This window comes from Salvia splendens, chromosome 20 (genome assembly GCF_004379255.2).
Source record: "Salvia splendens isolate huo1 chromosome 20, SspV2, whole genome shotgun sequence".
NCBI lineage: Eukaryota > Viridiplantae > Streptophyta > Magnoliopsida > Lamiales > Lamiaceae > Salvia > Salvia splendens.
In genome coordinates this window covers 15861386-15875640 of record NC_056051.1, presented here as the reverse complement: position 1 = coordinate 15875640, position 14255 = coordinate 15861386, and the positions used below count along the sequence as shown (strand labels likewise).

At 37.5% G+C, this 14255-nt stretch overlaps 1 protein-coding gene and 1 long non-coding RNA gene across 2 annotated transcripts; both read right to left on the bottom strand.

The window, feature by feature from the left end:
* Window positions 1–289: 289 nt before the first annotated feature.
* Window positions 290–2627, bottom strand: LOC121781278. Its single transcript, XR_006046169.1, has 2 exons — window positions 2484–2627; window positions 290–787 (listed from the first exon to the last, which is right to left on the bottom strand). It is a non-coding gene; the product is annotated as an uncharacterized LOC121781278 (long non-coding RNA).
* A 1217-nt stretch (window positions 2628–3844) lies between these two features.
* LOC121781303 lies at window positions 3845–6188 on the bottom strand. The gene is made up of 7 exons (XM_042179044.1): window positions 5903–6188; window positions 5358–5457; window positions 5027–5092; window positions 4809–4914; window positions 4621–4703; window positions 4258–4364; window positions 3845–4160 (listed from the first exon to the last, which is right to left on the bottom strand). The coding sequence occupies exons 1-7, from the start codon at window positions 6055–6057 to the stop codon at window positions 4037–4039; spliced, it is 741 nt and encodes a 246-aa protein (XP_042034978.1). The 5' UTR covers window positions 6058–6188; the 3' UTR covers window positions 3845–4036.
* Between the last annotated feature and the right edge of the window lie 8067 nt (window positions 6189–14255).

Sequence of the window (14255 nt, the reverse complement as noted above, 5' to 3'; positions counted from 1 at the left end):
GAAAAGTAAGTAAGTGGATTGTGGAACTCATTTTTTATAGTACTCCCTCCGTCCGGCATTAAGAGTCCCACTATTGGTAGGCACGGCTTTTAAGAAAGTGGTTGTGTGTAATAAATGGAGTGTGATAGTGGAATTTGGGACCCACTTAAAATGTTGGTTGAATACAAAAATGGTTCATTGTTATGTCTATGACAGATTTGTTTATTCTTTTTATTTTCAAATTTAATTATTTTTAATTTTATTTTACATTATTCTTGATTTAAATTCTCAAACACTGAAAATAAGAACATTAAACACAAAAACTGCCTTCCACTTCATATAAGCGCCGAAAAGATATTCAAAGTACAAGGAGCATTACCAAAAATTTAAGTTTGCCTCTTAAACATTTTAGAGCGAAATTTGAACTTAAAATCACCCTAAATTTTCAGAATTTGAAGCCCCTATAAATACATTTACATGGTGCATTTAGTACAACTTCCACCAACCTCCCAAAAAACCAAAAAAAAGAAGCATTTGTGATTACCATTTCCCTCAGAAAAGCTTCATCATTGGGATGGAGGAGGGCTAAGACAAAGTCTATACTTAAGCAGTAGCATGAAAAACTTGGTGGTGCAGTTCCTACTAAAGCACAACATTGATGGAGTGCTCATAAAAGTGGCAGCTTCAGCATCAGGAGGAAAAGACAGTCTACAGGTTATGGAAGGCAGCAAAAGAGCAGATGCAAAGGGGAGAACTTGCAAACATGGAAGGCAAGATTAAAGGCTATCACCATTCTGACAAGCTGACCCTAGATGAAGAAAAGGTCAGAAATCTTTCTACACTTGAAAGGTCTTCCATTAGAAAATGGCAAATAAATTGTCTGTAAGCAAGAGCACTCATGGGCAGTGGATAAAGGAGAAACAACTAAAGCCACATACAAATGCTATAAAACCTGCCCTAACTAAAATGAATAAGTTAGCTAGGTTGAAATGGTGTCTTAGTCAACTTCAACCAACCATAGCTGCAGGTAGAGTTCAGTTTCAAAGCATGCACAATATAGTCCACATAGATGAAAAATGGTTCTATATGACCAAGACATCAGACATATATTACCTCTTGCCGGATGAAGTTAAGCATTATAGGTCATGAAAGTCAAAGAGATACATCACCAAAGTGATGTTCATGTGTGCAGTATGTAGGCCACAATTTGACTCAGATGGTCAGACCAAATTTGATGGAAAGTGGGTATTTTTCCTTTCACTGAAGTGGTATCAGCAAAAATGGAATCAAAGAACAGGCCTAAAGGCACACTTGAGACAAAACCAATTCAGGCTATCAATAAGAAAGTCATGAGGGACTGTCTTGTCAACCAGGTATGCTACTTTTCCCAACCTATCGGATCTTACCTGTTTATAAAGATCATCATCTAGGAATTTTTTGTGCTTTATAGATTGTACCAGCAATTAAGGCCAAGTGGCCTAAATGGGCAAGCAAAGAAATTTACATCCAGCAAGACAATGGCACACCCCACATAAATGGTGTGGATCCTGAATTTGAGGATGTAGCCAATTCAGATGGATTTAAAATCTATCTGATGTGTCAACCAGCCAATTCACCTGACACCAACATTTTAGACCTAGGATTTTTCCGGACTATTCAAACACTGCAGCAAGAGAAAGCATGCAATAGTGTTGACACATTGTTGGAGAATGTGTGTAGCTCTTATGAAGAGCTGTCACCACAGACCTTAAACAAAGTTTTCCTCTCATTGCAGGCTTGCCTTACTGATATTATGATTTTCAGGGGTGGGAACAACTACAAAGTCCCTCACATTAACAAGGACATGAAGGAAAGAACTCAGAGGTTGCCCAATGAACTAGATGTTGATGAGAAGCTTGTGAGAGATGTGTTGGAGTATTTGCAGCTACCAGAGAACAATGCAGGTTGTGCATATGACATTGGACCTTTGTCTACCGCTTTTGGGTTCTAGATAGATACGAGGAAGTCTTTTGGTATCAGACCTTCATGTTTTTGGTCAATTGGGTCTGATTTTTTATGTTTTTGTATGTACAAATAGTGCAAAGAACATGTAATGCACATATTTATAGCAGTTTAATATGAAGCCCTCAGAAAAAATTTCATCATAGGACAGGGACAATCCACCAATCAAGCACCACCAAATCAATCCACAAGGCAACACAAACACATCCATCAAAGTAAACCTAATGCAGCATCATTAAAGCCCTCAGAAAAACTTCATCACAGGGCAAGGACACAAAGCCTCCAAACCTTAAAAGGGGTGGCTTCACATAACATAAACTCAGGCAGTACACATCAAAGAGCACCAAAACAGCCAAAAAGCACCAATTTCATCATAGGGCATGGACAATACACAAATCTAGCACCACCAAATCAATCCACAAGGCAATACAACCACATCCATCAAATTAAACCCAATGCAGCAACATTAAAAGGGGTGGCTTCACATAACATAAACTCCAAACCTTAGAAAAGCTTCATCACAGGGTAAGGACACAAAGCCTCCAAACCTTAAAAGAGGTGGCTTCACATAACATAAACTCAGGCAGTTCACAACAGAGAACACCAAAAACGGCCAAAGAACACCAATTTCATCATAGAGCAATACACGTCAGAGGCAATTGCTCCCCTAATTTTTTTTATCTATTTAATTAGATTTTTATAAATAATGATTTTCTTATATTGGGTTTTTTCTCATGTTCAACTAAATATGTTCAAAAATAAATTTATTGGTGTCCCACGACTTCAAATTAAGTTGGGCTTAGATTGTCTAAAATTAAATTGGTAGTACTTTATTATAATTTTATTTAATTCGTCAAACCACCTAATATCACCTAAATGCATTGATTTATTTACCATTTCTACTATATTAATAATACTATCTTCAAAAATATGGACCATTTTTCATTAATGATACTTAATAATTTTTTTAATATTAAAATTTTCATTGAATCTATAATGTAATTTAAGGATACAGTCTTCATAGAAGAAAAATTCTACATAACACATCACCATTTAGTAACAAAAAAAAATTATATTCCACATAAGAAAAGATTAAATTCTTATTCAACTTCTCTTCGGACTCCTTTTTTATCTAGGGAAGTAGACATAATTGCCACTATCGATTTTTCAAGTAAATCCCTTAACCAAAAAGATAATAATATTGATTGAATTTGCATTAGGATTCGTTCAATTAAAGATATTACTCCCTCCATCCAATAAAAATATGTGCACTTTCCTTACTCCCTCCGTCCTACAAAAATATGTTCATTCTATTTTTAGAAAGTTATATCAATTTAATAATGTAGGTATCACTATCCACTAACTCTACTTTAACTATCATTCTCCTCTTCTTTCTTACTTTACCATACCATTCTCATCGTCTCTCTTACTTTACCAATTTTGCCTTAATTCCCGTGTCATCTCATCCGCCCATATTTTTATGGGACGGAGAGAGTATATCTAATGATTGAATATGCAATATATTACATATTCAATCATTAAATATGTAATATATTTAATTCATTAGATTGATTCTCATAGTTAATCTTAGATAGATAATTATATGATAATGAGTTAAATTACCATCCCCAATGAAAATAATGTTAAACTTAATCCTAGATAGATTAAAACGAATTAATAAATTTTATATTGACTTACTTCAACTTTTAATAATTTTTATGTTATTAATAATAATAAATATGATCTATAAAATTAGGGTTGGGGCAGAGTTAGCCACACCACCGAGACTGACTACAACTTCGACTCATGTCCCTTCAGTTTCAAACTTGAGAAGCAAAAAATGAATTAGATATAACATGATTACTTTGAGTGCAAAATGTTCTCATGCATTAAATTCTCAATGGATTCGCAACTAGATAAATCCAAAATTCATTTTTTAATTCGATGAAATAACCCTTTATGAATCCAATCCTAAACACTGTTTAGTGTTTACAAAGCTTTATACCTGCAGTAAAAGTAATATTATGGATAATAAATGAACCTATTGTGCATAAGATCAAGCTGTTTGATCTGCATCAGTGTTCAAGGGAGGGAGAATGGAGTTGGCCAGGTCGTCGTTCAGCTTGACTGGAAAAGACGGCATCCACTGCTTAAATTCTTCCTTGTCTTCCAGCCTCAAACTGCACAAAAGCACCTTTCAGATTTATTAGAATGTCTGGATTTCGCACAACGATCAATCAAAACAATAGATGAGTAGTAGAATGCTTTTGGACGTACTCTTTTAAGATTAAATTGATATCACCTCGGAGCTTTTGAACGTGCTCTTTTAAGATTAAATTCATATTAGCTCGGGCTTCAATGAAGAGACGGATGTTCTCATCAAGCTGCACGAAATAGGCAGGCATGATGTAGTCAGTATTATCGTTCTAGGAAGTAGCTTTGTGCCATGTCATCACAATTTGAGAAGGCAAACAAATTCATGGATGCAATGACAGAGTAGTAGTCGTAATCATAATCCATATACTTCAAACTAGAAAAGCTACAAATATGTTAATCAACATATGAATGAAGAATAATGTTTTGGTTAGTTCCGCTTCAAATTTAAAGTAATCCAACTAAAGGCACTGGAGCTGCAAGTACCTTGCAAGCAGACAAGTTGATAGAAATTTGATCCAAGGCCCGAGCATTATTCCTGAGAATCTGTCTAGCAGGATCATCGATAGCTGAAATTCACAAGTTCAAAGGGTCAATCTTGTTTGTTTGTACACATGTAAATGTTATGAAAGAAAATTAATGTCAACAAGAACTCAAGAAAAATCAATACTAACCATTCAATCTGTCAACACTGTCCACGTCCACGTCCACTGACATCACTGCAAGTCCATTGACGAGGCTTGGTACTTGAGATGATTCCGCCAATGCATCTAAACCTTCCTGAAATTTCCAAATTGTGCAAGAATATTAGTTGGATCAGTTGAACAGATTATAAATATAAATATATTGATGAATATCCATTACTAGCTGATAATGTCAAGATTACATGTACCTTTTTGCCTTCATTTTTCCTCAATGAACTGATATCCTCTTTCTTTCTCTTGCCATTCTCCTTCTTCTGCAGAACCAGAAACCATACACGTTCAGGGCAGAATAAGCCGTAACATAAATCAGATCTATAAAAGTTGCCTCTTCTTTGATCATCAACATTGCCTCTTGATGTTCACCATCATCATAAATTGTGCAAAAATTGAAGAAAAGAGATTCTAGAAATGAATTTCAGTTTATAATTCCTTCTTCAAATAGACTCAATAATTCTCATCAAATAGATCACTCATCATGTAATATACTTAGAAACTTTATTGAAGGGAATGATATCTCACACTCATCCATATGCAGCGTAATGCAACATCCCGAACCGTCTTGCTTCTTAACGCTTGAGCAATTCTAACATAAACGGCAGGAGTGCTTTCTGAGGCATATCTGCAGCACGTAAATGATAAGTACAACAACTATAACCTCCAGCGTGTATCAGATCGATATAAGACCATTTAAACAAATTTGCAGTTATGCTTTTACACATTATTCCTACTTTTAGTCTGATTACATTCTGAAACATGAGATAGATAAAATTCAACTCGGTTTCGGTCAATAGCCTCGATCGAGACAGTAAATCGAAAAACAATCAGCAAATAACCAATTCCCCGTTGAATGGAATAATACATCCATAACATCAAAACCATCACTACTTCAAAAATTCACATTCCCAAAATTCAAGTAAACCCTGCCACATAACTGCGAAATTGCGAACAAAATCCAAAAGCTAGAAAACACACATCAAAAACACAGATTCAAACACAAAGCAACTGCATCATCACATTCACAAAACGAAAAACGAAAAACGAAACGAAGAAAAGCAGAAGCTCACTTTTCCAGCAAATCTTCCAGCGCCGACTCTTCCTGGGGCTTCCACTCAAGCGACAATCCAGGATTATGCAAGAGCTCTCGTCGATTCGGCCGCACCCCCGAATTCTCCTTCACCGATTTGTCGCCGTTGCTATTGTTGGAATCGCCCGCAGCCATAAAATTGTAAAACTAAACCAACGCCGGAATCGAACTGCGCAGAATGTATGTAGCTTCGATTCAATAATCGAATTTGAAACTCACCAACAGCTCAGAATGTATATAGCTTCGATTTGGAAGATCAAATTTGAAACAGAATAATATAATGGGTTTGCGGAAAGGGAATTTCTTACGTATTTATATAAAGGCGGCAAAATTCTGTGGGTCAGTTTTTGGTAATTAAATTGGTTTATTTCCTTAATAATTGCTACATAAATATTGGTCCAGTCAGACTGAGTAATCATCAATCCATATGCGTGCATGAGTATTTACTATTTAGTTTTGGATTGGTTTATTTCATTATTATTTGCTGCATAGAAATGGATATTTTAGATAAATTATGAATATTGACCTAGTCAGACTGAGTAATCGTCAATCGATGCGTAAGTATGTAGTTCATGATTTATTTAATTTAAATATTTATTAAGTAATTTAGGACACCTCTTTATAGAAGAAAATTCTGGAAAACACTTCGCCATTTAGTAAATTATTTTTATATTCAATATAAGAAAATACTTACTGATTCTTATTTGAGTTCTCTTTATAATTTTTCAAAAAGATTACAGTATTGATTGAAGTTGCATTCAACTTAAATGACAAGTCATTAGTGAAATTCAAATTAATAGTTTATATGTACTTACTTAAACTTTTAACGGAAATTGGTCTATAAAACCATAAACTTTGCCTAAAATTTGGTATTTCCCACGAACTTTAAACTTTGTATATAATATCACAAACTTTGCACTTTGTTTGGTATTTCTAACGGCATGTCTATTACTATATTTGACTAAATTACGAGACTTTTTTTATCATACTTGACACAATTAAATCCACGTGTTTTTCAACATGACTTTTTATCCTACATGTTATGAACTTAAAAAGTGATTTAAAATATCATAAAAGTATCACGGTTGCCTACATAAAATAAGATTTTGATAAAAAATATCTTATTTGAGTGTGTTTGAGAAATACCAAACAAAATGCAAAGTTTGTGATATTATAGACCAATTTCAAAGTTCATGAGAAATATCAAATTTTAGAAAAGTTTATGGTTTATAGACCAATATCCCAACTTTTAATAGTATATTTTTAGAGTATTTATAATATATATTTAGTCTATAGTATATAGATTAAAAAAAATTGTGAGTAGGTGTTGTTTTGTAGAAAAACTTAGTTTGATCGGGGTTTAATAATTTATGGGGTTTTATGTACAATAAAACCCACTAATAGGGCCCAAATTTACTTCTTTAAAGCAAACATTAAATGGGCAAAATTTAGGAATCCAAACAAACTCAGAGCTGGGAATTTATTGTGTCCAACTAATGGAAGCTTACAATAAGTTTATGACGAATCCAAGTGAGGTTAGAGGATCAAACTTGATGAGGCGAAGTTATATCATGACTTTGGCTCACATTTGAGCATTCAGAGTGTGGGCAATTCTCATTATTCATATGCCCTTCTTTTAATAATCAGAATTTAAATTCTCGCCGAACTTAGTATTTTATTTGTATCACACTTTTGAATTAATTGCTTTTAAGTTTTAATTAATTAATACTCCTTCCGTTCTACTATACATGAGGCGTATTCTTTTTTAGGCCGCCCCATTATATGTAATACATTTTCTTTTTTATTGTAAAAAAAGTACCGTAACACTCTATCTCCCTCTTAGTCAAACATCTCTTACTTTTTCTATCTAGTTTTTCTCAATTATGTACTTTATTTTCATTTAATTTAACCACAATCAAAAAATTTATGCTCAAAAGAAATATATATGTATCATGTATAATGAGACAGAGAGATTACTGCTATGTATCCTATATATATAGATTGCTACTCTTTTCCCCTTTTCTCACTTGAACACCAACCAAAAAACTCTCTCTCTCAAAAAAGAAAAAGAAAAGTCCGAGACGATGGAAATTGAAAAAAGACAACCAAAACTAGCCACAAAAATATAGAATATAGTTAGAATAGCGATGTACATGATGAGGAGAAGCAAGGTGAAGAGGAAGATAATGGTGGAGCTCAACACACTTGTAAACAAAGGTAAAAAAGGAGCCAAGGCCATCCTCGACCACCACCACCACTACTCGTTCTGATCCAACGACACGGCCAACACGGCCTTCGTATTGGCCCGAGACTACGAGTTCAGCTGCAGCAACACTCCCCTCCCCAAGCGCAAAAAAAGCCACCACTACGATAATGACCTCAAAGCCATGCACAAGGCCTTCGGCATTCTAAGCCGTTACGACGTCGTTGAGGCGTCTCCGTTCCCCGGTGGGGTCGACAAGGACGCCGAGGAGTTTATCAACAAGTTTTACCGGGAGTTGAAGAAGCAGAGGCCGGCGGAGACGCCGTCGCCCTACCGTGAATGGACTACCTAATAAGATAGATGGTCCCATAATTAACTCTATCTACATAATTATATGTGTTTGCTCAATCAATTAATGTTTGTGTTGTGGTTCAAACCATCCCGTATTAGAGAATTAGAAAAAGTGCAAGCAATATATAAGTGCTAACACTTACTAAATCCATTATTATAAGTCCTTTTTAATATTGTTCCGAGAACGAAACGGTGAGGGCGGTTGTAAGGGTTCGACGGTGCATAACCGAACTCCATATTTAGTACATGAAAAGTATAAATATTTAGTTCGGCACGACTTTTAATGTTTATATTTTTCAAAAAGAAAATTGTCATATCATAGAGTTAAAGATAGCTTTTATATATTACTTTCAAATAGCTTTTATATATTACTTTCAACTTTTATGTTGAGGTGGGATGTGGTTTGCAGGGCAAGCAACAATTTCTAACTAATAGAGTATTTAATTATACTTTACCTCTTTTCTATGTAGTAGCATCATACATCACGTGACTAGGGCATGACAACAACCTAATATGGGCGAATTCAAGTTTTTATCTTGTTTTTAAAATTTCTCAATAATAAGTGTATCAATTCTATTTATGTATATGACATACAAAACGGAAATTGTAGCTTCTTGGCTTCAAAGCATGTATCTAGACTACTGCTATGATTTGTATTAGTAGTTAGCATTTATTGATGATGTAGGTTTATCAATCTATAGAAATCTTGAATTTAAGATGTCCGGTCAAGGAAGTTTGACCAATAATAAATATGACGAGACATTTAATTTTTAGAAATTAAATAATATAGCGTCGATCTACGTTCCGCGTAGATGACTGTAGTATATTCACTTTCTCAAATACGATTCCCGGTGAGTGAGAAAAAATTAGATTAAAGTTGGTCACATTTTAGCTTTTGATAAAGCTATGAGATTAAAGCTTAGGGAGTAATTAACTAGTGTTAATTAACCCACATAGGAGATGAGATACATCTTTTAATGTGTATTTATTAAGTGACTTTACTACACTTAATAATTATAGTGGACTAAGATGGGTTGAAGAAGCCCACACGCGCGCCGAGCCAAGCCGTGCCCGCGCCCTTGCCCATGCCCATGTTCTTGGACTTGGATCTTGGCAATTGGTCTTTGGGTGGTCTTTGGGCTTGGTGCTTGGGCTTGTCCCTGGACCCAAGCTTAATGTTTTGGACCAACGCTTGGTCAACCTGCATATGCAGAAGATTGAACAACTTGGCACGCTGCGACTTGATCGACAACTTGATCAACTCGGCATGCAGCGGCTTGATCAGCTGGGTTGACAACAACTTGATCAAGCCACGTAGTGAAGTCCACACGCGCCGGATGAACTGGGCGTGTACAGCGTCCAGGTTCAACGTCGACCACTCCTTCTTTCAAATTCGTAACGGCTGGCGGTTACAGTCACGCCACGATGAGCCATGATGACTACCATCAAGGCTGAGATAACCTCTGCAGTGGACTAGGCCTATAAATAGGCTAGTCATTCCTTGCATCAAAGTAATCAGAACGTACACACAAGCATCATACTCTCTGCATAGTCTTTCTTCTTGAAGCCCTCCCCTCTCCTCTTCCAGTTCGTCGGAGCTCTGCTGATAGCGGTGCTGCTTCACCAGAGACGTTGTCGTTTTATCTTTGGGGACGACACGCCAAACTGAGAGCTTTCATCGACTCGGCTAAGGATTTACTGTTTCGATTTCATTGTATTTTTTCAGTTTTTCAGTTCTTCCTTCTTGGGTTGTATTACGCCCGGTTTTGTGTATCTCTTGTAATTCCAGTCATTATCCCACAACAATCGCAAGACGAGATATACTTGCCGTTGAAGGATCGAACCTTAACTGAACTTAAAACTATCGAAACCTAATCATTTGCTTGGAGATGTCGACCAACGCCAACACCTCCGCTGCCACTACTCCGGCCACCGCCGCCTCCACTGTTCCGGCCACCCCCGCCTCCACTGTTCCGGCCACCCCCGCCTCCACTGTTCCGGCCACCTCTGCCTCCACTGTTCCGGCCACCTCTGCCTCCACTGTTCCGGCCACCGCGCTTTCACTGCTGCCGCTTTCTCATCAACATTGATGGGTCAAGGCACTCCCTTTTCTGCCTCAAATACCTCTTCGGTATGGGACAACCCCTTTGGGGCATCCACAGGATCCACCTTTGGTGGGTCGATAGGTTCCACTTTTAGTGGTTCCTTTGGATCCTTTAATGGATCGAGTGTTGGTGCCTCCGGGCTCAATACTAGTGTTGGATCTATTAGGATCAACACGAATGTGGGGTCCTCTATGGGCAACACATATGTGGGGGGCAATACGCTCCACACAATCTTTGGAGGCTCAACTGGAGCCAACATGAATGGTTCATATCAAGGACCAAGCTCGGTGCCTTTGATGCCGAGGATGATGCCTCCCGCCGAGAAGCCCTCCAAGTTTGGAGGTTCCGACTTCAAGAGGTGGCAACAGAAAATGTTGTTCTACTTGACAACATTGAGGGTCGTGCACTATCTCAAGGAAGACGAGCCACCTACGCCAAGCGATCAAGAGACAAGGTTGGAGGTCTTCTCCGACTACGACGCATGGCACAAAGAGGATTATCTATGTAAAAATTTCATTTTAAGTGCATTAGATAATAGCCTCTATAATGTATACTCTAATGTAACCACATCTAAACAATGTGGGAAAACCTAGAGAAGAAGTACCGTAGTAATGATGCCGGTACTAAAAAGTTTGTAATAATTAAGTACTTGGACTACAAAATGGTCGATTCAAGACCAGTGTTAGACCAAGTACAAGAGTTCTAAATTATCATCCACGAACTCGCCACCGAGGGGATGATCCTGCCAGAAAACTTTACTTCTGGCACGATAATTGAGAAGCGTCCACCTAGTTGGAAGGACTTCAAGAGCTACCTTAAGCACAAGCGAAAGGAAATGACCCTTGAAGAATTGATCGTGAAGTTGCGCATTGAATCTGACGTGCGCAAGAACGACCTAAAGGCTAAAGGCCATGGCCCCTTTGAAGCCAAGGCCAACCTGTTGGAGCTAGGCGGTCCCTCCAACAAATGTCTTCGCCCAAATCGTCCAACGTCAAAGGACAAAGGCAAGGCAATGCAACCTGTGAAAGGCGACTGCTACAAATGTGGCAAACCTGGGCACTACGCCAAGGATTGCAGAAGCAAGAGCAAGAAGCCTGCTGCCCACGTCATCGAAAAAGAGTTCAAAGACTGGGACGAGAATGACCTCATTGTTGTGGTCACTAAAGAGACCAACTTGATTGAAAACAAGGGAGGCTGGTACATCGACACTAGAACAACTGCTCATGTTTGTTCCAATAAGAGTAAGTTTTCAACTTACAGTCCTGTTGATGGGAGAAAGATCAAAATGAGGAATCAAACATCATCCGAAGTGAAAGGAACTGGAGATGTGATCCTCAAAATGACGTCTAACGTCTCGATCACCTTGAAGGATGTGCTGCATGTGCCCGACATACGAAAGAACATAGTCTTGGGATCTATACTAGTTAATAAGGGTTTTTAACTTGTATTTGAATCCGATAGGTTTGTATTGTATAAGTTTGGAAAGTCCCTCGGAAAAGGCTATGTAACCGAAGGACTTTTTAAGCTTAGTGTGGATACGAGCCTTGTTCCAAAACCTTTGGCTATCAATAACAATGCATCTACTTCATCTTACTTGACTGAGCATTCAAACTTGTGGCATTGTAGATTGGGACATGTAAATATAAACGCCATTAAAAGATTAGTAAATCTTGATTTACTAAAGGTAAGTGAAGTTTATAGTACAGATAAATGTGAGATTTGTCTTGAAGCCAAAATGACTAAGTTACCGTTTCATTCAGTTGAAAGAAACACTAAACCCCTTGAATTAATTCACACCGATGTGTGTGACTTAAAATTTGTGCAAACAAGAGGTGGTAAAAATTAATTTATCACCTTTATAGATGATTGCACAAGATATTGCTACATCTATCTTTTGAGAAGCAAAGATGAAGCAATAGAAGCGTTCAAGAATTATAAGAACGAAATTGAGAATCAACTTGTTTGTAAAATCAAAATGATTCGAATTGATAGAGGAGGCGAATATGTAGCCCCGTTTGAAGAACTATGCAACGCAAGTGGCATAATTCATCAAACAACTGCTCCCTATTCACCCCAATCTAATGGGGTTGCAGAACGCAAAAATCGAACTCTAAAAGAGATGATGAATGCACTGCTTCTGTCTTCGGGATTACCACATAACATGTGGGGGGGAAGCGGTTTTGACCGCCAACTATATCTTGAATAAAATCCTTCTCAAAGGCAAAGATGTTACTCCTTATGAGCTGTGGAAAGGAAGGAAACCATCCTACAAATACCTCAAAGTGTGGGGGTGTTTGGCTAAGGTGATGGTCCCCCCCACCCAAACAAGTTACAATCGGACCTAAAACGATTGATTGCATCTTCATTGGATATGCGCTTAATAGTGGTGCATACAGATTTGTGGTCCACAAGTCCGAAATTCCAATAGTGACTGTAGGAACAACGATTGAATCAAGAAACGCTATATTTCTTGAAAATACATTTCCTTGTAAAAATAAGGAAAATGTAGCATCTAATTCTGAGACAAGAATTGTGGATGAGGCCACCAGCTCTAAACCATTGGAGATAGAGCCCGATACACGCAAACGTGCAAGGCCTGATCCGAATGAGGCAGCACTGAGACGTGGGAATAGGGTCAGAACACCAAAGACATTTGTTCCTGACTATATTGCATTCATGTTGGATGAAGAACCAACATCGATAAAAGTAGCCTTTGCAAGCCCAGACGGGTTGCATTGGAAAGAAGCTGTTCAAAGCGAAATTGAATCAATTTTGCTAAACCACACGTGGGTGTTGGTTGATCTACCTGGAGGTGCTAAACCTTTAGGATACAAATGGGTCCTTAAAAGAAAGTTTAAGGTCGATGGAACAGTGGACAAGTATAAAGCTAGACTAGTAGTCAAAGGCTTTAAACAAAAGGAAGGGTATGATTTCTTCGATACCTACTCACCTGTAACGAGGATTACATCAATTCGAGTGCTTCTCGCGATTGTTGTTGTACACAATCTTGAGATTCATCAAATGGATGTTAAGACGGCATTTCTAAATGGTGACCTTGAAGATGAAATCTATATAGAACAACCTGAAGGTTTTGTAGTACCTGGACAAGAGAAAAAAGTATGCAAACTGGTTAAATCCCTCTATGGATTGAAACAAGCGTCGTTGCAGTGACACTTGAAATTTGATAACGTGATGTTATCAAATGGATTTAAAATCAACGAATGTGACAAATGTGTCTACATTAAGAACACTAATAATGGATACGTTATAGTGTGTCTTTATGTTGATGATATGTTAATCATGGGTAGTAACACCCAAGTGATTAACGACACGAAAGCCATGTTAAAAAGAAACTTTGACATGAAGGACATGGGTCTAGCCGATGTAATTCTTGGAATGAAAATTCTAAGAACATCCGAAGGAATCACCTTAACACAATCTCATTATGTTGAGAAAGTACTAAAAAGATTCAACGTTTATGATAGCACGCCGGCTAAGACACATATAGAGCTAAATGTTCATTTAACCAAGAACAAAGGAGAACCTGTCGCACAAGAAGACTATGTGAAGGTCATTGGGTGCATTATGTATCTGACTAATTGCACCCGGGCCGATATCGCTTGCGCTGTGAACAGATTAGCACGCTACACGAGCAATCCAGGCAAAGAGCACTG

Excerpts from the sequence above, each read along its gene's own strand:
- LOC121781303 (XM_042179044.1), bottom strand. The coding sequence starts at position 6,057 with ATGGCTGCGGGCGATTCCAACAATAGCAACGGCGACAAATCGGTGAAG. Across the intron at positions 5,093-5,357 it reads TACGCTGCATATGGATGAGT|AAGAAGGAGAATGGCAAGAG; the intron begins GTGAGATATCAT and ends CTGGTTCTGCAG. Across the intron at positions 4,365-4,620 it reads TCAACTTGTCTGCTTGCAAG|CTTGATGAGAACATCCGTCT; the intron begins GTACTTGCAGCT and ends TATTTCGTGCAG.